Raw genomic sequence first — 23,072 nt, forward strand, 5'->3', positions numbered from 1 at the left:
ATCCGAACTTATTTTTTGGAGTTTGGAGTGCTTCTTAGATAATGGAAAACGTGTATCCTATCCCATTGTACATAAACATAGCATTTCAATAACCAAAAAGCAGTCATATACTTTAAGACAGAAATTATATGAGAGTTTGTTATGGGAAACGTGAAAGAAAAAAAAGCTGAAATGTTTAGCTGTAATACTTGATGAGACAAGATCAATGTGAAATACCCCCCCCCCCCCCAAAAAAAAATAAAAAAATACAAAATAAATAAAAAAAAAAAAATAAAAAAATACAAAATAAATAAAATAAATAAAATTAAAAAAAAATATTAAGAAATATTATGAAAAGGCATATCAAAAATCATCGTTAAAAGAATTGAAGTTCGCACCCATGATCAAAAACATTCTCAAAGTTTTTTGTAATACATCCGAGACATTAAACTCAGATTTGGGAACATACATTTGTTCCGAGGTGGTGACACGTTCTAAGACCAAATTATTAGTTTGGTTTGATGTTTGATGTTTTACGTTGTATGGACAGCCCGAGTCATGTAATGACGGCCTCTCGAATCTATAACAACGTTGTGATGTGTGATAAATATATGTTTGTTTTAGATACTGTGGTGTATTAGTGCTGTGTCTCCTTGCGCAGTTAATCAAAATATTAAATATTTCCTTCTGCGAAAAACAAAATATGTCAATGACATATCACGCTTATGCTGAATTCCTTCCAGTAGAACTATAAATCGTATATCCTAATTGCTGTGCTGTTTTCGCTTCATTATATATATGTCCATTAATCATGTAGTCACATTTCATTGTATGGTACAAATAGGATAAATTTGTACGTATCAGTTAGCAATGTCTGTTGGAGGGAACAGGTGGAGACAAATAAGGTCAGGCTAAATTAAATCACGTCAGAAAGAGCACCATATCGGGCTGGCTGATTAAGCTGAACGCCCTATAGCGCTCATAATAAAATCGTTGACCATAGCTCTTAATTTGACTTTAATTAATCAAACAAACAAACAAACAAACAAACAAACGCTCATAATTATTTACAAAAATTGCCTTATAAGGAACCAATGTCTATTTTTATCGCAATTAATAAAATACGGAAACGCAAATGTTGTGCGACGAAGAACCCAGTACCGGGTTGTGATAGTCGATCATTGATAATTATTAGGGGACGTTAGTGGATTAACGTGACCTAGTGGGGTGTGCTATCCGGTGTCTCCGGCAGTATGCTTCAGTGATATAGCACTATAAAATGGACAAGAGTTTTCACTAAAGCAAAGAGACATAAGACTACCGTACCGCAACCTGCCAAATTACGTAGGCATCCACGCAACCACATTTCATACAGGGGAGGCCGTCCTTAAATGCCTCTTGCTGTTAATGGGTAAATAAAACAAACCAGCCATTCAAGATGAGATAAAAATACACCAATGCCATGTTCTCAATCATTGTCGTATTTATGGTAACGTTTTTATGTATTTAACTAATACTTCTTTTTATATCGATTGCGTCATAACTTTTATAAATCTTTTACAGAGGTCCAGCTATTACCACGCGTGAAGTAGCGGAGCATTAGGCAGCAGACGTTTTCAGGAAAGGGCAGGTGACCCCTGATCTATTATCGTACGTACCGGGGATAATATCACGAGCGGCTATGCGAAATACTTAACCATTACGTCAGTCGACTAGCAAAAATACAATGCTACATCGCAAACGTGTTAATGACGATGTGGAATAAGAAATTAATTGTCAACTTGTTAACTTTTAGCAGTTCTGATAACTATTGAAAGCACGAAAGAACCCTGTTCAGAAAGCAGTTCAGAAAGTACACTTTCGCAAAATCTAATTCATTTTCCTGATTTTAAATTTGTGTCTACTTTTAGCATCGCTGACAAGTCCCTTGCACAATCTAATTTATTTTCCTGATTTTAGTTTTGTGTCCGCTTTTAGCATCCCCGACAAATCCATTACAGGATATGTGTGTCAGATGCAGTTCGATAGTTTCTGGAGATGTCACGCAATACCATTGAAACTTGAAATAGCAGACTGAAGTTTTATGAGTTAAAGATTCACTTTGTATCTTGCCATGTCGTTGAAACTTGAAATTGCAGACATATCTCAATACCGCACGACACTGTAAATTAATAATGAAATCACGCAATGTCATCGAAACCTAAAATAACACATTTTCACTTTATACCAAATATTAAATCCCCCTATTATTTTTTTCGCGGCATATTAAATGATTGCATAGAAAATGTTAAAACATAGTAAATGTACTTAATATATTTATATGGCAATTAATGACATTTGTTGAGGTCCATATGGTGTTACATCGCCTGGGTAGAACCAATAATGACCGAGGGCGTAGCCTGTGGTCATTATTTTAAATTCTACAAGAGTGATATAACACCATATATGGACCGAAGCAATAGTCCTGCTTTTATATTGGGTATGTCGTTTCTTTAACAAATGCTAAAAACAGCCTCTCATATGCATATCAAGAACAAGAAAACATTGGTCAAAGAACGCGTCCTTGTTTGAGCAATTAAGTTCGTAAAAGGAATTTGATTCGGTGTTTCTAAAAATACATTGAACGTCACGTGACCATGTATTAGCCAATAAAATCAATGGAATATCAGAACATATATATATATATATATATTACGGCTTTAGAACTAAACATCAAGACATTCACACAACCTATTAATTGTGTTCATGGAAGGCCATCCGTATTTAACTTAAACAGTTAATGGGCTTCATGCTTTTTAAATCTGCCAACCAATATGAAAACATGTATTCCTTAATTTTCTCTCATACTTAAACGTGTAATACTGTCTGGTATAGGACAACACACTCGTGTCGCCTGAGGCTATATTGGCTACCCATGCAATAAAGCCTCATGACGTCACAGTGTTAACAAAATTACTATTTTATTTTTTTAGAAACTAGACTGGATTTACTTTTTACGTAAAAGATGCAAACAACGGGCGTTGAAATTATCACGCATATTTTCATGTATGGAGAATTGATTTGCACTCACATTTTGTTTCGAATTTATTTCAAAATGGCGGACAATTCTTGTATTAAAATTGCAATAAAACGTTGAGGTATGAGAGGAAAATAATCTTTCGTACATGGATATGGAAGATAGGGATATTCTACCCTCGGAATCACAAAATGTAAAACTCTCGGCAGGCCTCGGGGTTACAAAATTTTGTGTCCCTAGGGTAGAATATCCCTATACTTCATATCCACATATGAAAGAGTCTTATAATATTCAACCAATAAAAGTACATTACACTCTAGAATGATATATGAAACATTCGACGGGAAATATCAATTATTTGCGTTCACCTACATTCATTAGAGTAGGTCATGCTTTATCATCCTTCATTAATTTCCCAAAGGGAAATAAATTCTCTAAACACCGTTCGTTATTGCTCACCGTTCTACATCCAACTTTTGACATTCAGTTAAGATTCCCGAGACATTTTCTTTATTCCGCCTTAACGCGAGACTTTTCATTTGAAAGAGTGCTTATTTAAAATTTGCATCGGTTTGATTCCCCCAATGTATCCAATTCAAAATATTCAAATCGACATGTATATATTTAAATTTCATCAAATTGTGCTCCACAAAGAAAATGGAGACCGATCAATAGACAGTGTTTTTACCAGGTCTTTCAAATAACTAGTGTAATTCAGTATGGTGTGCATTTGTCTATGAGGGTTTGATGGAGAGAGTACAAGTTCGACAACTCAGAGTCGTTATAGTGTTAGAAGCTGACAAGTATCGATATTGTTTCTCGCTAGACAATATGCTCAACTTTAACTATTCTCTATAGCTTGTGACAGGTCTTTTGTATGTCAGTTTGTTGAAGTGCGATTGCCATTAGTTGATTACGTGTAACAGTTTGATACCAGCTAAGGTTGTTTTAGTACAGTTTTCAATGTAGTCGATATGTTGTGAGGGCGCATGTTTCAAGAAACGTGGTTGGTTCGTGTTGTGTCTCCATGCGATAGTGGAACTCCTGCTTTTCACTGCTAACTCACTGACACATGTCGTCAAAGACATCGAATAACATACCCCACCAGGTCATGTTAAAATCGGTATCGATACAATAGTGTTATCGAATATCGGTATCAAGCCCTATTTATACTAACATCAAGTTTTATATATTTTGATGTAGAACCGATGTGTGGTTCAAGGTTACCTTTTTAGAGAGAAACTGGTGTGATGATAAATAAAATTAGAATATGTTTCTGTAGTAACAGAGAGAAAATGTGGGTTTTCCTTTTCAATAGTAAAACAATAACCAGGGTACTATATCCTAATGAATACAAAGGATACAATAGGTACAATTCTGAAACCCTCTCTACAGAATTAAGCTTAGATTATTTCAGCTTAGATTATTTAAAGGTTGAAACCCTCTCTACAGAATTAACAGCTTAGATTATTTAAAGGTTTATTCCATAATACAAACGATTTTCAAATTTCAAAATGTAACTCATAATTTTGTAGGGTCCCAAAATTCATTATGCACCAATCGACCACCACGACCCCGCCAAGGACGAAAAAGGTATTGCCTGAAGTAGAACGTCATTTGTTATTTGTGAAATTTGATACCAACACAGTATAACTAATATATTATACATGGGGTATTATGAAACAATTCAGAAATGTATTTTTTCATAATATTATTTTGTTATTGGCGTCTTCTTGAGGTAGAGATATCAGGCCAGGAACGGTATTTTGTTTCCGATATATTGATTGATTATATAACGTTAATACTACATTTATGACTTCCTAAACACTTTAAAATTGAAATTATGGCAATGTTAATTAAACAATAACTTGAGTCGTCTTATGTTTTCCGGTGTTAAGATAAAGGCTCCTTCGTTGTTCACGTACGTAGTCTGGTGTAATCTAGCATTATCTAGAACAAGCTGCATTGTTTGCACAGGTAATCTAGCATATGTTTGGTGCGGTAAAGTCATCTTAGGATAGGCATACAGATTTTTCTCAAGTTAATACTGCTATAAATACTTTTAACGGTTTTTTTTCGGAAATGAAGTGGGCTTTAAATGACGGCCTCCCTGTATGTAATGGGTTGAATGGTGAATGTCTTGCGTGTCTGGGGCTACGGTATATTAGTGTGGGGTATATTTATAATATTGGAACTAGTCCCATTTATAGTGTAATCTCACTGAAGCATACTACAAAAGACACCGAGCAATACACCCTGACTTGTACGAGGAAACCAACATCAATGCCAATACAATGTATCCGATGATGAGACCAACACAACAGCCTTCAGGGGCTTGAGGGATGGGACCAAAAAGGGCCAAATAGGCTAAAATTCATCTGAAATTCTAAAAATGGTAATTTCTCCTTTTGTTATACTATTAGAAGACACAACTTGAAATCGATGAAATAATTTGTCAAACGAATGTAGGAACAAAGTACTTCCCTAGCTTGTTGAAAATTCCTCTCTATATCCATATATCATGGTTTTGTACTTCTAACTGTCGTAAAAGTCCATTACGAAACCTTTCTCGTAGATAAAGTATGTCTGACTAAACATAAGCTCACGTGATGGATTGCCGAAGCCCAAAACCTATAATGACATTATCGCGGTTTTGGAGTCGTTTTCAGACGCGTCGGGCATATTTGGAAAAGATGTCTAAAATTTTCACCGGGTTTAGTCGTCATATTTGTAAAAGAACGCATGAAACGGGTTACACAGTTCGACACCGACAAAATGTTACCTTAGGGAGTTAAATGTTGGAAACATTAATGCATAAGACTGCCATGATTCAGGATTGCAGAAATGGCTTTAACTGCAGCCAGCGGTGGGGTTACTTTAAAAATGGTCTCCATAGAAATCGAATTGTGTAACGTTGTTGCAATATGCATAACCATTTTTTGAAGAATTTTTACTTTAAAAAATTAATAAAACAATAGAAATGTTTAAGTATAAATGTATCGATTTTTGTCATCCCTGTATCTCAAATTCTATTATTAATGTGTAAGAATCTCGTGTCTTTATCCGAATCGTAAATACAGAGACATGGTTTTGGTATTTACAGGAGATAGCAGTTGTTTATTTCCTGGCACTCCTTTAGCAAACTTCAACATGTAGTCGATGGTAATAAATACATATATCATTACTAGAACAGTCAGAACGCCATGTGATATATCAAGTGAGATATTGGGATATGATTCGCGTTTTTTGTACGGGTTCAGGGATGGATCCCTAGACGGTATATTGATTGATATATGGTGAGTGTTTCCGATATTGCAAACACAAATCGTGTCTGTTTCCTGAATCTGATAATAATGCTCTTATAAGTACAATAAAGAATAGTGGTTGTTTTTCAGTTTAGAAAGATTACTCATGTCAAACAGATTATGCTCGCTTATTCTTATTTCGAATGAAATAAAGATCGTAATATTAAACCCATTCCTCTTTCCAGAGCATGCGCTTTTGTGCTTCCTTTGTACAAAAATCAAGATTACAACACATTCTGCTCAGTATTACGTTTTTCGTCTGACATAATATGCTACATCAATCGTTAGTGTTTGAGATTGCGGTTGATAAATAATTACACATAGATTATCACGCCTCGTTTGTTTGTTTTAGGTTCTGATAAAAGCCATGGTCATTTAAGGGCTTGTCAAATTCAAGATGTAGAAGAACACCGGAGAGTTCGGAGAAAAATCACAGCCTTGCTGTTTTGCAACCGAGTATATAGGACTAGTGGTAATATATCGGAACAATTCAGTAATACTGCAGTCCCCATTTTAGTTTGTCGCCGATGATGCACTGAAATCTGTCTGTTAAGAAGGACTACGTTTTAGTCTGTTTGCACGTTTTACAAAAGTAATTACACATATATCATATCAACGTCAATTGCATTAAAACGATAATTAAATCTCTATGGTACATTTGCAATTTTCATAGCTTGCCATTCAGAAACGGTGCTATAATGGTTGAATGTGATCATACTATTATATGGCTTCGATGGCGGATAATGGGCGATGCCATTAACTGGGTCAATAAGCTTAATAAAATGCATTAATAGCAACAAAAAAATATAACTTGATAAATGTCGATTTATTTGAATTGTATAAATTCATTTTCAAATACAGAGTTATTTCTGTAAGGAGGCGTCATGAACAAAACATTTGTAATATCGTTACAAAACCCAGGAACCGTCAATAAGAAATTGAAAACAAAATTGTTGATTCAAATTTTCAATTTCTTTTATATAGGAATCGAGTAATGTTGAATATATATATTCGTAATCGATAAACCGTTTAGACTCCACAATACAACATCTGAATCGATGATTATAAAACGTAACCCAGCAAGAAAGCGCCGTGTTATTCACAAAATGAATTTTTATTCTTTCAAAACAAAATTGAAAAATAGAGCGAAAATATTTTTAACAAAAATTTGACGTGGTGAGTACTGATTTCCGGAATAATTCCGTTTTGAGGAAAGATTGCTTGTTTTTGGTAATAACTATCGAAAAGCTTTAAGGATATTAAGCAGACGATTTGGTAACTTTAGTTTCGTATATGATGGATTCATAATCGATGAATGTTGTGCCATGTCTGGAGGGAAGTTGGTATATAAATATCACCATGGCATGTTTAAGGTTCGTATGTGATGCATTTGTAATCAAAGGAGTTGTCAGAAAGAAAGAATGTTGGTATAAATACAATCTGATAAAAGAATCCTTATTCCTTACTCTCACTAGATGACCTGACATCATTCCATTTGGGGTTACGTTCTGCTGACCTTTCGGATAAGCCAATCAAATAACTGCCTCCAGAATCTTGGTAATTTCAGGGGACAAAATGGTTTGCTAGCTTTCATAATCATTTTCGTATATTCTAGTAAACTTGTCCAAAGAAGATGAAATAGCTTCATAAATATGTATGCTTTGGCAAATGACGTTTTCAGTTGCTAATATAGCTTGATGGATAATACATTTTGGACTTGATATATTAAGGAAAAACTCCCTAACATGTTCCTTATGTTGTCATACCAACATCTTCCTTATACCGCCATACCAACATGTTCCTTATGTTGTCTTACCAGCATATTCCTTATGTCGCCATACCAATATGTTCAATATGTCACCATACCAACATGTTCCTTATGTCGCCATACCAACATGTTCATAATGTAGTCATACAAACATGTTCCCTATGTCGCTATGTCAACGTGTTCCTTATGTCGTCATACCAACATGTTCCCTATGTCGCTATGCCAACGTGTTCCTTATGTCGTTATACCAACATGTTCCTTATGTCGTTATACCAACATGTTCCTTATGTCGTTATACCAACATGTTCCCTATGTCGCTATGCCAACGTGTTCCTTATGTCGTTATACCAACATGTTCCTTATGTCGTTATACCAACATGTTCCCTATGTCGTCATACCAACATGTTCCTTATGTCGTCATACCAACATGTTCCTTATGTCGTCATACCAACATGTTCCTTATGTCGTCATACCAACATGTTCCTTATGTTGTCATACCAACATGTTCCTTATGTCGTCATACCAACATGTTCCTTATGTTGTCATACCAACATGTTCCTTATGTCGCCATACCAACATGTTCCTTATGTTGTCATACCAACATGTTCCTTATGTTGTCATACCAACAGGTTCATTATGTTGTCATACCAACATGTTCATTATGTTGTCATACCAACATGTTCCTTATGTTGTCATACCAACATGTTCCTTATGTCGTCATACCAACATGTTCCTTATGTTGTCATACCAACATGTTCCTTATGTTGTCATACCAACATGTTCCTTATGTTGTCATACAACATGTTCCTTATGGCGTTATACCAACATGTTCCTTATGTTGTCATACCAACATGATCCTTTTGTCGTCATATAAACATGTTCATTACGTTGCCATACCAACATGTTCATTATGTTGTCATACCAACATGTTCCTTATGTCGTCATACCAACATGTTCATTATGTCGTCATACCAACATGTTCCTTATGTCGTCATACCAACATGTTCCTTATGTTGTCATACCAACATGTTCCTTATGTCGTCATACCAACATGTTCCTTATGTTGTCATACCAACATGTTCATTATGTTGTCATACCAACATGTTCCTTATGTCGTTATACCAACATGTTCCTTATGTTGTCATACCAACATGTTCCTTATGTCGTCATACCAACATGTTCATTATGTTGTCATACCAACATGATCCTTTTGTCGTCATATAAACATGTTCATTACGTTGTCATACCAACATGTTCCTTATGTCGTCATACCAACATGTTCCTTATGTCGTCATACCAACATGTTCATTATGTTGTCATACCAACATGTTCATTATGTTGTCATATCAACATGTTCATTATGTTGTCATACCAACATGTTCCTTATGTCGTCATATAAACATGTTCATTATGTTGTCATACCAACATGTTCATGTTGTCATACCAACATGTTCCTTATGTGTCATACCAACATGTTCCTTATGTCGTCATACCAACATGTTCCTTATGTCGTCATACCAACATGTTCCTTATGTCGCATACCAACATGTTCCTTATGTCGTCATACCAACATGTTCCTTATGTCGCATACCAACATGTTCCTTATGTCGTCATACCAACATGTTCCTTATGTCGTCATACCAACATGTTCATTATGTCGTCATACCAACATGTTCCTTATGTCGTCATACCAACATGTTCATTATGTTGTCATACCAACATGTTCCTTATGTCGTCATACCAACATGTTCATTATGTTGTCATACCAACATGTTCATTATGTTGTCATACCAACATGTTCCTTATGTCGTCATACCAACATGTTCCTTATGTCGTCATACCAACATGTTCCCTATGTTGTCATACCAACATGTTCCTTATGTCGTTATACCAACATGTTCATTATGTCGTCATACCAACATGTTCCTTATGTGTCATATACCAACATGTTCCTTATGTTGTCATACAACATGTTCTTATGTGTCATACAACATGTTCTTATGTGTCATACCAACATGTTCCTTATGTGTCATACCAACATGTTCCTTATGTTGTCATATACAACATGTTCATTATGTTGTCATACCAACATGTTCATTATGTTGTCATACCAACATGTTCCTTATGTTGTCATACCAACATGTTCCTTATGTCGTCATACCAAACATGTTCCTTATGTCGTCATACCAACATGTTCCTTATGTTGTCATACCAACATGTTCATTATGTCGTCATACCAACATGTTCATTATGTTGTCATACCAACATGTTCCTTATGTCGTCATACCAACATGTTCCTTATGTCGTCATACCAACATGTTCATTATGTCGTCATACCAACATGATCCAATGTGTTGTCATACCAACATGTTCCTTATGTTGTCATACCAACATGTTCATTATGTTGTCATACCAACATGTTCATTATGTTGTCATACCAACATGTTCATTATGTTGTCATACCAACATGTTCATTATGTTGTCATACCAACATGTTCATTATGTTGTCATACCAACATGTTCCTTATGTCGTCATATAAACATGTTCCTTATGTTGTCATACCAACATGTTCATTATGTTGTCATACCAACATGTTCATTATGTTGTCATACCAACATGTTCATTATGTTGTCATACCAACATGATCCTTTTGTCGTCATATAAACATGTTCATTATGTTGTCATACCAACATGTTCCTTATGTCGTCATACCAACATGTTCCTTATGTTGTCATACCAACATGTTCCTTATGTCGTCATATAAACATGTTCATTATGTTGTCATACCAACATGTTCCTTATGTCGTCATACCAACATGTTCCTTATGTCGTCATACCAACATGTTCCTTATGTTGTCATACCAACATGTTCCTTATGTTGTCATACCAACATGTTCATTATGTTGTCATACCAACATGTTCCTTATGTTGTCATACCAACATGTTCCTTATGTCGTCATATAAACATGTTCATTATGTTGTCATACCAACATGTTCCTTATGTCGTCATACCAACATGTTCATTATGTTGTCATACCAACATGTTCCTTATGTCGTCATACCAACATGTTCATTATGTCGTCATACCAACATGTTCCTTATGTCGTCATACCAACATGTTCATTATGTCGCCATACCAACATGTTCCTTATGTTGTCATACCAACATGTTCCCTATGTCGTCATACCAACATGTTCATTATGTCGTCATACCAACATGTTCCTTATGTCGTCATACCAACATGATCCAATGTGTTGTCATACCAACATGTTCATTATGTCGTCATACCAACATGTTCCTTATGTCGTCATACCAACATGATCCAATGTGTTGTCATACCAACATGTTCATTATGTCGCCATACCAACACGTTCCTTATATTGTCATACCAACATGTTCCCTATGTCGTTATACCAACATGTTCATTATGTCGCCATACCAACACGTTCCTTATATTGTCATACCAACATGTTCCCTATGTCGTTATACCAACATGTTCATTATGTCGCAATACCAACATGTTCATTATGTCGTCATACCAACATGTTCCTTATGTCGTCATACCAACATGTTCCTTATGTTGTCATACCAACATGTTCCTTATGTCGTCATACCAACATGTTCCCTATGTTGTCATACCAACATGTTCATTATGTCGTCATACCAACATGTTCATTATGTCGTCATACCAACATGTTCCTTATGTCGTCATACCAACATGTTCATTATGTCGTCATACCAACATGTTCCTTATGTCGTCATACCAACATGTTCATTATGTCGTCATACCAACATGTTCCTTATGTCGTCATACCAACATGTTCCTTATGTCGTCATACCAACATGTTCATTATGTCGTCATACCAACATGTTCCCTATGTCGTCATACCAACATGTTCATTATGTCGTCATATCCTCTATGAAACGAAATAACAATAAGAATACGAATTTTTATTAAAGTAATATAATTCAATTTGCTTGTTACGAGCATTTTCATTGGCTTAAAAGTTTACTTTATCAGCCCATAAAGGAAAAAATGGCGTCGCCGTTTGTAACGTCGCTTCTGATTGGCTGAGATGACGGCGTAATAATTCCATAGACAAAAGAGTCCCAAAATGAATTTTAAATGTTGAAGAGATTATCTTCGCGGTTTATTTAGAGTACACTCAGATTTTTGTGTTATATCTTCATAACATAAGAATACGAATTTTTATTAAAGTAATATAATACTGCATGTTACGAGTATTACAGCGTTAATTGGGTTTGATAAGTATGAAATAAAACATGCGTGTTTGTTGGAACTGATCGCGAAATCCATGATTGACACAAGCTATATACTTCTTATTTGCAGTTGATGTATCCATTGATCTTTGTAATGTATTGACACTTGAAATTTGATATCGAAACAAATGAAAGTACAAGTATACATAAACGTTAAAATATTTGATCGCTTAATCACTTTCAGTTCGCTGTCATAAAACATATGCAAAAAGAACGAAGCAAATATAACCGGAAGCTATGCCAGTTATGTATTCCACGATGCAAGCATGAACAACATCAAGGCAGTGTTCCACTCATACACACATAAACATCAATTATTTATACGTATGGTTCCATGAAATATACAATTGCTTTTAAATAAGCATTCAGAGTATGATGTCAGGATTGTCAGATTAACTAGTAATATCTGCTACACAGACAGACTATTGTTTTTGGACAATTAGTTTTCATTATTGAATTCGATTGAGATAGATTTACGTATTGCAAGGTTGTCATGTAATGGCATAAATAAATTCCTATACACTAAAAATGGGTGTGGTTAAATACCGCAAAATGGTTCATTTTTGTGAGTCAAAATTTTCGCAATTTGATCTAAAAACAAGAGTATTAAATTTGAACAATTTTGAAATTTATTACTTATGATTCAATATATTTCTCATTATTTTCGCGGATCAAATTTTCCTGATCATAGCCATGTCCCGCGAAATTACGAGAATTTCCTCCTCGCGGTGATAATAATCATTGGGTGGGGACTATAAACCATGTTGACTACTTTAGCAGACGTTGTGTACCGATATTACTTGTTGATGTACGAGGGGAGTAAAAAGCTTGTATTTTTCGTATATAAATGGACAGTGCATATAATGTTGTTGATTATCTCCTCAAATGTAAATAGTTTCCTGAAGAGTTTAAGGACTGATTAATACTTACAGTTCTCTGATGTCAGTCGGTAAATCCTGTGGTACCCCAGTTAGGTTTTTCATTCTACAATTACACAATGGGATCTTTTTCCTCTCACATTCACAAAGCATTTCAGATGTCCTTTCCGTCGTTTCAGCGACAATCGACACAAAACAATTAGCCATTATGATGTACAAAATTACCGCCATGACGGTGACGGCGTTGGGACTTCCTGTTAGAGTCGCCATTAATAATCACGTGTGAATTTCACCGACATGTAAAACATGGCAATGTAGAACGAGCCCAGAGGTATCTCTGAGGGCCTGTCTGTCCCCGCATAGAATGGCGATCAGCCGATTGACCCTGTTACTTGATGACATTATCGGGTATTATCACTATTTGAAGGATCGGTAATCTCCGGAGACGTTAAACAATAGATAAAGGGATGTATCGGCCACTTCAGAGCGCCATATTTAGAACAAAATGAACTCGTCACAAAGGGATGCATCCTCTATAATCCAGGCCATTTGATAGGGGACAGGGACCCCTTCTTTTGGTACTGGTATCCAACAAGCGTACATTTTCTGAAGTTTACTGGTGAAGATGTGTCTAACCCTGTAACTTTATACCCCCGTCCGAGGGCTCAAGTAGAGGAAACAGGCCTATCGATTTGTTCGCTTGTAAGCCTGAATGTGCGGCTAGCTAGTGTCACATTGGGTTTACATTCAGCATAGTATCTTCACGCTATCAAAGGGACGGCCATTCCTGGGAATACATATCTACGATGTTTTGTAGATGTAGATGCCGATGACTGGTCACGTGGAGGTGAAGAATGAGAGCACGTGCGACCGCCCTGAAGATGTTTACTAACGTGTTTCCTCGCCATTGGAAGAAGTGCGCTTGGCCGTCATAACACGAGCACGTATTTGTATACCAGTAAGAATCGATTTACTAATGTAGATCTAAGCCAGCGGCTCCCGCGGACGACACAGCGTATTGCCTAACATTACAGTACCATTGACAATACCGTATTAGAAATATGTTGGCAAGATTGGCATTGTGAAAAGCCCATACATAACTTAATCAGGCGGGGACGGAAATACAAATAACAGCCATTCCGCACGCGCTGTCTACTCCACATCGTGCTTTGGGATAGGAATTCATTCTGTACTATGCTGCCTTGTCATGTCTATTGTTTCGCGATTTGAAGTCATACTGTACCTTTCCAATACATTTTTGTAACAATAATTTTTGTTTTTTTATTTGATATATATATATTTTTTTTTAAAAATTTCTGCTTTCCCACGAAATTCAATCATATCCGAAGTATGTGGGTATACATTATTCATCGCGACGCATGCGCTGTTTTAAACTCCGCGCTCTCTTCAGTAAAACGTAACATTAAAAATCAAAATATGTATATGTAATGAAATTAATTTTCATATCTCAGAATGATATTTCTTCTACGACATACGATTTTATAGTAGGTCTTTGCCTCGGATTGTTGAGCTATTTCGATGACATTCATGGGAAGCGATGAAGACTCGAGTTTCAAGCCTAGGTTTATGTAACAGTACTTATCTATATCATGTGACACAGCTGATTGGCCAATTTAATATTCATATGTAATATTTCATGCTGAATGACTTCAGTAGTATGATCTAAGGAGACTCCTTCAATGAAATTTACTGCTAAACGTGATAGAGGTTAACATGAAACTTGCAATATCTGTAAGGCTCAAATGTCCCCGTTATATACCATTAAATATATGCCCATTGATTGTAAAATGGGAAATATAAAAATAAATAACGAACTCAACTATTTTTTATTAGATGTCGCGATAAAGTCATTGCAGCTCAATAGACATGGCGGACAAAAATGCCATAGGATAGTATAAGACTCTTTCATATGTGGTTATGAAGGAAAGGGATATTCTACCCGAGGGTCCGAGATTAGAATATCCCTATCCTTCATATCCACTTATGATAGAGTATTTTTCTTTCATACTTCGACGTTTTATTGGAATTTTACAACTATAATATCCAGCCATTTTGAAATAAATTCGAAGAAATCTACGACTGAAAGTCAATTTTCCATACATGACAAATTACTTGATATTTTCAACACAAATTCCGTTGTTTACATCTTTTATAGTAAAACCAGTCAAATTTGTGAAAAAAATGTGAAAATTTTAACGAGGAAATAGAAATTCTGTTGACGCCGTGACGTCACGAGGCTTTATTGCATGGGTAGATATGCAATACAGCCTCAGGCGACATGAGTGTATTGCCCTAGATCAGCCAGTATTATACCCGTAGGTCTGAAAGAAAAGAGCACTTTGTATGAAATCCTCTATATACAAAAAAATAAATAAATCATAAATAAATTTAAAACATTCAGAAGCGTTATCAATCAAGTTGAATCAGACAAGTTCTTTGTAATACATACTTGTGCATTATGTAATATCACCTTCTAAAACAATTACTAGTTGCGTTCAATGCGTGATTCGCACATGCATAATGCAGCCATTTTCATCACTTCAAAGTATCACATTCGTCCTATCTATCTTTTATTGCATCAAAAGCAAATTCTGCTTCCGGATCGATATTTCTCACAGGATACAACACCGCTGTAAGGTACGACTTTGGAGATCGAAAGCAATTCATATTCTAATCTCTTTTCCTCTGGAGTATTACTGCAAAGTTGTCGTGACGCACAGTAATGTAAAGTGCGTCACTGATGAAGTCGTTGCAATTGAGCAATCAATGCTTAGCATATGCCTTGACGAAGCATTTTGTACGTAGCAATGAGCTGTTCGTTCTTTTCCTGAAAACTGATGTATAATTGCGACAATTGCAGAGCAGGTTTCGCTTTACACATTTATATTACAATTATGCACAGCCGTTTTTCATTTTTCATCCAAGTTAAATAGGAATTATATGTAGTCTTTGGGGGACATTGGAGGAATTTTACGATTGCAGAAAATAGTTTTTTGGATTTCGCATATTGCACCAAAGAAGCGAAATTATTTTTTCACTGATCGCATATTAATTTGATATCTCCTTATGATGAAGACAACTCCTGGGGTATTCCACAATTTCAGGTGCTGTGTACAAACTAGTATAGTACAGTACAACCTCTCTTAGCGACCACCTTTGTATAAAGACCACCTGCTTCATAAGACCACTTTTCTAGGGTCCCAAATTGTGATCAGTACAATTCAACCTCTGTATAACGACCGCATGTATATAAAACTCATTATGATTAAGATTATATCATTATATCATAGATTAAACATGGATGAATTATCTGCTTGGTGTATTTCGATTGTATAAGTATAAGGATTCTTTATCCTAACGATGTAGGTTGATTACACTCCAAGATAACGTATTCCATCTCAAGAACATTATTTGCAGAAAGTAATCAACGAACCCAAATCTTTACTTCATATTTGATACTAAATACGATTTGTATGATAAATGCCTCCCATCTTAAGAACATTAATGCTAGGCTTACACCATGTTCCCTGTGACCACGGTAGCCCGCTTTTGCCCGAAACGTGGTGCACCGTGGAATTTTGGCTATTTTTGTCTCTGAATTCAAGTTGAGCTAGGTCTTGTGAAGTTTTTTTACGGTTTACGTAGTGGACCGTGGATATAGGGGAAAGTGCTGTTTCCGGAGGTTAAAGGTACACTACGGCTTTAGCACGGTCTATCAAGGATACCACTACGTTCTATCTAGGCCTGTTACGATCTGATGAGGTCTGCTACGTTTTACACGTTTTGATCAAGCTCCGATACGTTTTTCACGGTCCGCAAAGGCTTTCTGGGATGAATGTCTGATGTCGGGCTTTTTTGGAGCAAATGAAACAATATTTATTGCCGAAAATGTCATTTCAAACAATTTGTAATTACAAAATGTGTTAAAAGAAAAGAAAATTTCAGCTATATTTGGTATAGATATATAATTATTATAGCCTAGTTTCTACGCAAATATTTTTTTCTGTAATGGTTCTCACTTAATCTGCCATTTGCAATAACAGCTTTGGTATAATTTGATGGTTTAAATGTGTTAAATATGACTATTTCTATTTATTAGCACAAATAATTCCATGAAGTAGCAAATAAATGTATGTACCAGGCCAGGCAATGATACCCCATCATATATTGCTTGCAACGTATGACCATAATAAGACGTAACACGCCGTATCACGTCGGGCTTTCAACCGCTCCAATCAAAACGGTTATCATCCACCTTGGCTTGCCGTCAGAACCTTGATAAACCTGTACAAAACGGCACAAAGCGTGCAGGCAATCGGCATAAACCGTGGTAAAACGTGGAAAATATGCAAAAGAACGTCACAAAACTCGAAATAACGGTGAGATTCCGGGGAACGTGCTTGCTGCCCGTTCCATCACGGACCGTCTGGAAGTTTTTTTACGGCCTCGTACGGACTGTTATGTTTTGTAACGTCAATCCCGTTTTATTACGTCCTGTGGCGTTCACCTTCTGTACCGTGACTCCCGTGGCAATTATTGACAGTTTAAAAATCTGGCACGGCATCCAAGGTAATCACCACCGCTCACGTTCTTCTGCGTTATCTTACGTTGTCTCGCGGTCACCACGTTTTGTCCACGGTGGCCTGAAACGGGGCTTCTGTGGACGCCGGGAACATAGTGTAAACCTAGCATACCCACAGAAGATTCTCAACTTGCCCAAATCTGTATTTCATATTTAATACTAAATATTAAAATACAATTGGTATAACCGAAGCGATTTATAGCAATGGAATGAACGAATCATCTAAATGTAGAAAAATAGTCGCCTTTAATCATGTTCTTAGTAAAGCATGCATATAATTGTTTTCACCTACAGTGGCAGGAATAATAAAAAATACAATATTTCAAGTTTAGTCTTCAGCTGTTTAAGCTTTTGACGTCAGCAAGTTAGCTCAAATTGACAGATTGATATTTCGAACGGCCCTTAACGATTTCTCAAAACGTTTTTGATATAATTTCAATATTATGCAAGTGTAGCGTTCTTGCCTAGCTAGTGTACATGTACTTTTGTTGTAGATCAGTTAACAGACAGCATTTTGTTTTCACGTGTATTGACCATGTGATTTTACTGTATCTGGTTTAGGGAGTACTCATTACTTAGCATTGGCTTGGTTTTGTTTTGTTTCGTATACATGCACTTACGTCCTATTAACAGCCAGAGTCATTTAAGGAGGGTCTTCAGTAAATGCGGTCTTATGCGTATGTGGGTCGCGCGATGCGTGTTTAGGGGTACTGCAGTATATTCGTCTTGCGTTTTCTAATATAGCGGAACTCTTGCATTTTTTTATGGTGCTATATAACTGAACTGTATGGAAGACGGCAGATAAGAGTCCAAATTTAGTCGCCTTTTATGATATCGTTTATTAGATGCAGCAGCATCCTCGATACTCCAGGGGTTCCGATCACTTACGATCACTACACCCCTTGACTATTTCATAGTAACATTGGAGGCACCTCAGAGGGTAAAAAATCTGAACCAACCTCTGGCCAGCAAAAATTTCCTTTGAAGAGAGCAACGCCCAACTTCAAAGCCAAACAGTCAACCACAGTGTACCGTTATACGGCACTTTTGATGTACTTAAAACGACTGATTTACTTGTTTTTTCTGTTGCCTCCAGTTTTTCTATGAGATAGGACAGGGGTGTAGAGGTCGTAAGGGATCGGAACCCCTGGAGTATCGAGGACGGGAAGCAGGTACAATTCTTATGCCATACATGCACGGGAGCAATCATTATCGTTAACTTAACACGTATTAACGTTACATCAATATCTGTTGTATTATTAGTATATATAAAATATATATGATACATGTGTATTTGAGAAATACCTGGACAGGAAATATACACAAAACTTATTAGTCGTCACCGGTAATTAAAAAAATGGTATTTGACGCCTCCAAAGTTCCCTCATAGCTATTTTGGTTTATTTTTATCTGTATACGCCTCTGGTCAATCAGCAACTACTTGATCTGTTAACAAGCCATGGAAACCCCGCCGGTAATGATGGATGACCGGTATGAATGGCCACGAGACGTGTAGTTGTCAGATTTAATTAAGATACCCCAGCACGTGTCTACCGCCACAACAAACACCATTTGGTACTACTTCTACACGCCAAACACATGTCTATTATCTTAAAATAGTAAAGTCTTGAACTTGGAGAACTTTAGAGAGCGTTAGATTATTTTTTTAAAATAATGATAATACGTTACATATCTGTATAAATTGATGCTTTCAGCAGCCTCGCGAAGTCAGTAAGGTAGATATTGCATGTGAATGTTTTCTTTTGTTTCTTTTTTTATTCAAAACAAATTGTTTGATAAATTGGTTCATTGATAAAATATGCTCCACCGCCGACAGAGCATAAACGATTCTCATCATTTGGACAATAATTAATGTTTTGTCGCGTTTATGTAAATGAAAAATATATATCTAATCAACAAAAAATAATATGAAATCATTAATTTTGCTTTGTATGCATGAGCAATCAGTACTTCGTTCCATACTTGACGTCACATTCTTAACAAATCAATTTAGTGAATTCAATGCTTAGTTTACGCAGGGAATCTAGCACTTGGTTGATGGTATTACATCCTCTTAGGACATTGATATACATTTTCGTATATTATCATTGTTTTTTTAAGAAACTTTTAAATTTTGTTTCGCAAAGGTAATGGGCATTTAAATACGATATACTTGTACTAGTATTAAGGAGCAACAACTCTTATAGACTTTGTTATGTCTTGGCCATATGTCAGCATTAAGGGAGTAGGACGACTGGTTCGCCCGTTGTCAGTATAATGTGACCGGGTGGGTTGTGTTGCTTGGTGTTTTCGGTACTATGATTTAGGGATATAGCACTATAAAAAGGGCAGGAGTTCCATCATACAAGAAGTACCGCAGTCTCTCAAACACACACACACCACACACTTCATACAACGCCTGCGAGACGTTGATGAATAATTCATGAACATTCATGAATAATTCATGAAATAAAATTTATGAATATTCTTAAATTATTCATGAAATTTTTCATGCAATTCATGAACTTAAAACTTCATGATAAAATATTTCATGAACATTCATGAATCCTTTCAATCGTGAATTCATGAACATTCAGGAATCTCTTTTATTCATGAAATCTTGAACATTTATGAACAACCCATTCATGAAAATTCATAAAAAGTTCATGAATATAAGAAAATAGTCATGAACTTAAAACCATCATGAATAATCAAGAACGTTTATTTCATGATAATTCATGAGTTATTCATGAAGTACAACTCGCAGCAGTATGCACAATAAATTCATAAAATATTCATGAAAAATTATGAACTGGAACAATTCATAAATATTCATGAACTTGCGTCACGTCAGTGTTGCGTTCATGAAGTTTCATGAATGCAAGTTGGAGTCAGAGGCATCTCAATGTCATGAACTGTACTTAGGGTCCAGGATTGAAATTTTCTATCAAACCAATGACAATTCTATTGCAATCAATTCAATGTTTGATGAAGCGAATTCTTATGACAGTAGGTATATTCCATATATCAATATGTACCATCAGAAGAGTTTAACATGAAATCACCAACATCATAACTGTGTTCTTTATATATTTTCATGCTGTCACAGATAAGTGCTAACAAAGTCTGTTTTCAGGGATATTCAGCAATCAATTTCATAATACATTCCGTGTAAATTAGTGTTTGTCCAAAATAAACCTATAGTGGTAGAGCATGATAATTTATATGGACAATTTCATTCAATATCACTTGACAAAATTCCACAAACCACTATAAACCAATATATATGCGTTAACACTATAGCTTTATAAGTGTGCAACAATTTCATGTTGAAAAAAGAACTACATATGAATCAAAACTTATTGAAAGTATTCATCTGTGCTTAATAGATTCAGGAATGCGATAATCCGTTCACTAATGTGCCAAAACTTCCAATTTAAGATGAATTGTGTTTCCCCTTCCGCACTGCAGCAGATACGGCAGCCATTTTGGATGGTGATTGTTTTGGCCGGATATATAGAAGTCATGTGACTCATGTGGTCATGTGAAAAGTTATGTGACTTCAGTGGATATTCATTAAAATTCATCAAAATGAATTATATAGCATGTCAAGAATCATTGATGAAGTTTTACGCATAACTGATATTCATTAACATTCTTAAAAATGAATGAAACATTTTCATTTACGTTGAAGAATTTTAATGAATATCAGTTATGCATAAAACTTCATGAACATTCTTGACACATTGATCATGAACAACCATGAATGTTTCATGGATTCATAAAACTTCATGAAGAATTCACGAGAGTCATTTGATGAATATTCATGAACTTTTTCCATGATTCACAATCTGCTGATATTCTTGAAACTTCATGAATCATTCATCAATATTCATGATTTCATGAATACTTTCTCGCAAGGGAAACTACACACTGCATACATGAGAGACAGTTCTTGTATGGCCTGGCTGTTAAGAGGACGTTAAATTAATCAAAGTAGTCAGCATATGAAATAATGCAGTTGAGACAGTAAAAGCATCATCACCGACCATCGGTTCCGTATAAAAGAAAGTATGTCCATTGCGGTTAAGATATATGTTTTTCAAAATGCCGTCATAGGAAGTGGCCCAAACCTGACTACGTGCCATACACAAAAAGAACAGTTATACTAGATCCGTGTGGTGATGAGTTAGTTTCCGCTGTTGACAAGACACATGCGACCGAATATCATTGGCAATGACCTCTACAATACGCAAAAAGTAAGTAATAATATTCGCTAATTTTTGTCCAGACAATTATGAATTCCTCCTTGTCCACTTAAAGAACTATCATGGTAATCTTTGAGAACATCATTCACTTACTCGTTTGGCAAAGTCAGCTCATATTTGCATGTTCTGGGTTCGCTTGGACTTTACTATGCGGACATGAAACTGACCCCAGAGACATTGAATTTACGGGTATTACTTTATTCCAGCGTGTCGCAGACCCAATATCAGGTCTTGCTTCTTATTGACAAGATTTTAACCTATCTGACCTGTGTTACCTTAAACGAAGGTCAGGGTCACATTTATTTTAATAAAGTCATGTTTCATCAGTCCAGCTTGCTACAGACTCCATATAAGGTATCCATGGCCTCTAACGTATTGACAAGAAGATGTCTAAAAATTAGCCTATTTAATTATGTTACCTGGAATGAAGGTTAAGCTCATGCATTTAAACACACAAGTTAGCCCTTCATTCTACAGGTCCAGTACTAGTGTACGCATGATGGACGACGAACGAAGCATGATGACTATAGGAAATACTGAGCCTTCAGGTGAGATAGCCTAAAAGCCAGAATAGAAAAAAAAACAAATAAATACTAATACAACTGTCTAGACATTTAATTAACTCTGTAAAATTGGAAAGAATTCTACGCGATTGTGAATTCTGCAACATCACCTTTCCAAAGCGTCATAATTTTTGTTGTTATTTTTCGATCTCAAGATTCATCTCGATCCTAAATCAGAGAATTTAATTTACACAAGGAAGTATTTCTCTTCTGGCAAATCAAATTGCGATAGTTATTATCTGTGGAGAGTTAAACATCATCATCAACTTGATTTACACCACAAGGATTTAGACGTCTTAGTGACAACATTCTACAGGCGTATAGAAATGTTTATGCTTCCTAGATCTGTTTTGTATTTAACAGTAAACAGATGTCAATACTGCATTAAAGGATTCACTTTATAACTCTTC

The 23,072-nt window shown here is 35.8% G+C and overlaps 1 protein-coding gene across 1 annotated transcript in view; it reads right to left on the minus strand.

Moving 5' to 3' along the window:
• Positions 1 to 14,182, minus strand: part of LOC138330125 (leucine-rich repeat-containing G-protein coupled receptor 5-like) — a 90,139-nt gene extending 75,957 nt beyond the window's left edge. Inside the window, exon 1 of the mRNA XM_069277520.1 lies at positions 13,281 to 14,182. Within this exon, the coding sequence (XP_069133621.1) occupies positions 13,281 to 13,498 (218 nt within the window). The 5' untranslated portion in view covers positions 13,499 to 14,182. The remainder of the gene's footprint in view (positions 1 to 13,280) is intronic.
• Between the last annotated feature and the right edge of the window lie 8,890 nt (positions 14,183 to 23,072).

This window comes from Argopecten irradians, chromosome 8 (assembly GCF_041381155.1).
Source record: "Argopecten irradians isolate NY chromosome 8, Ai_NY, whole genome shotgun sequence".
Lineage (NCBI taxonomy): Eukaryota > Metazoa > Mollusca > Bivalvia > Pectinida > Pectinidae > Argopecten > Argopecten irradians.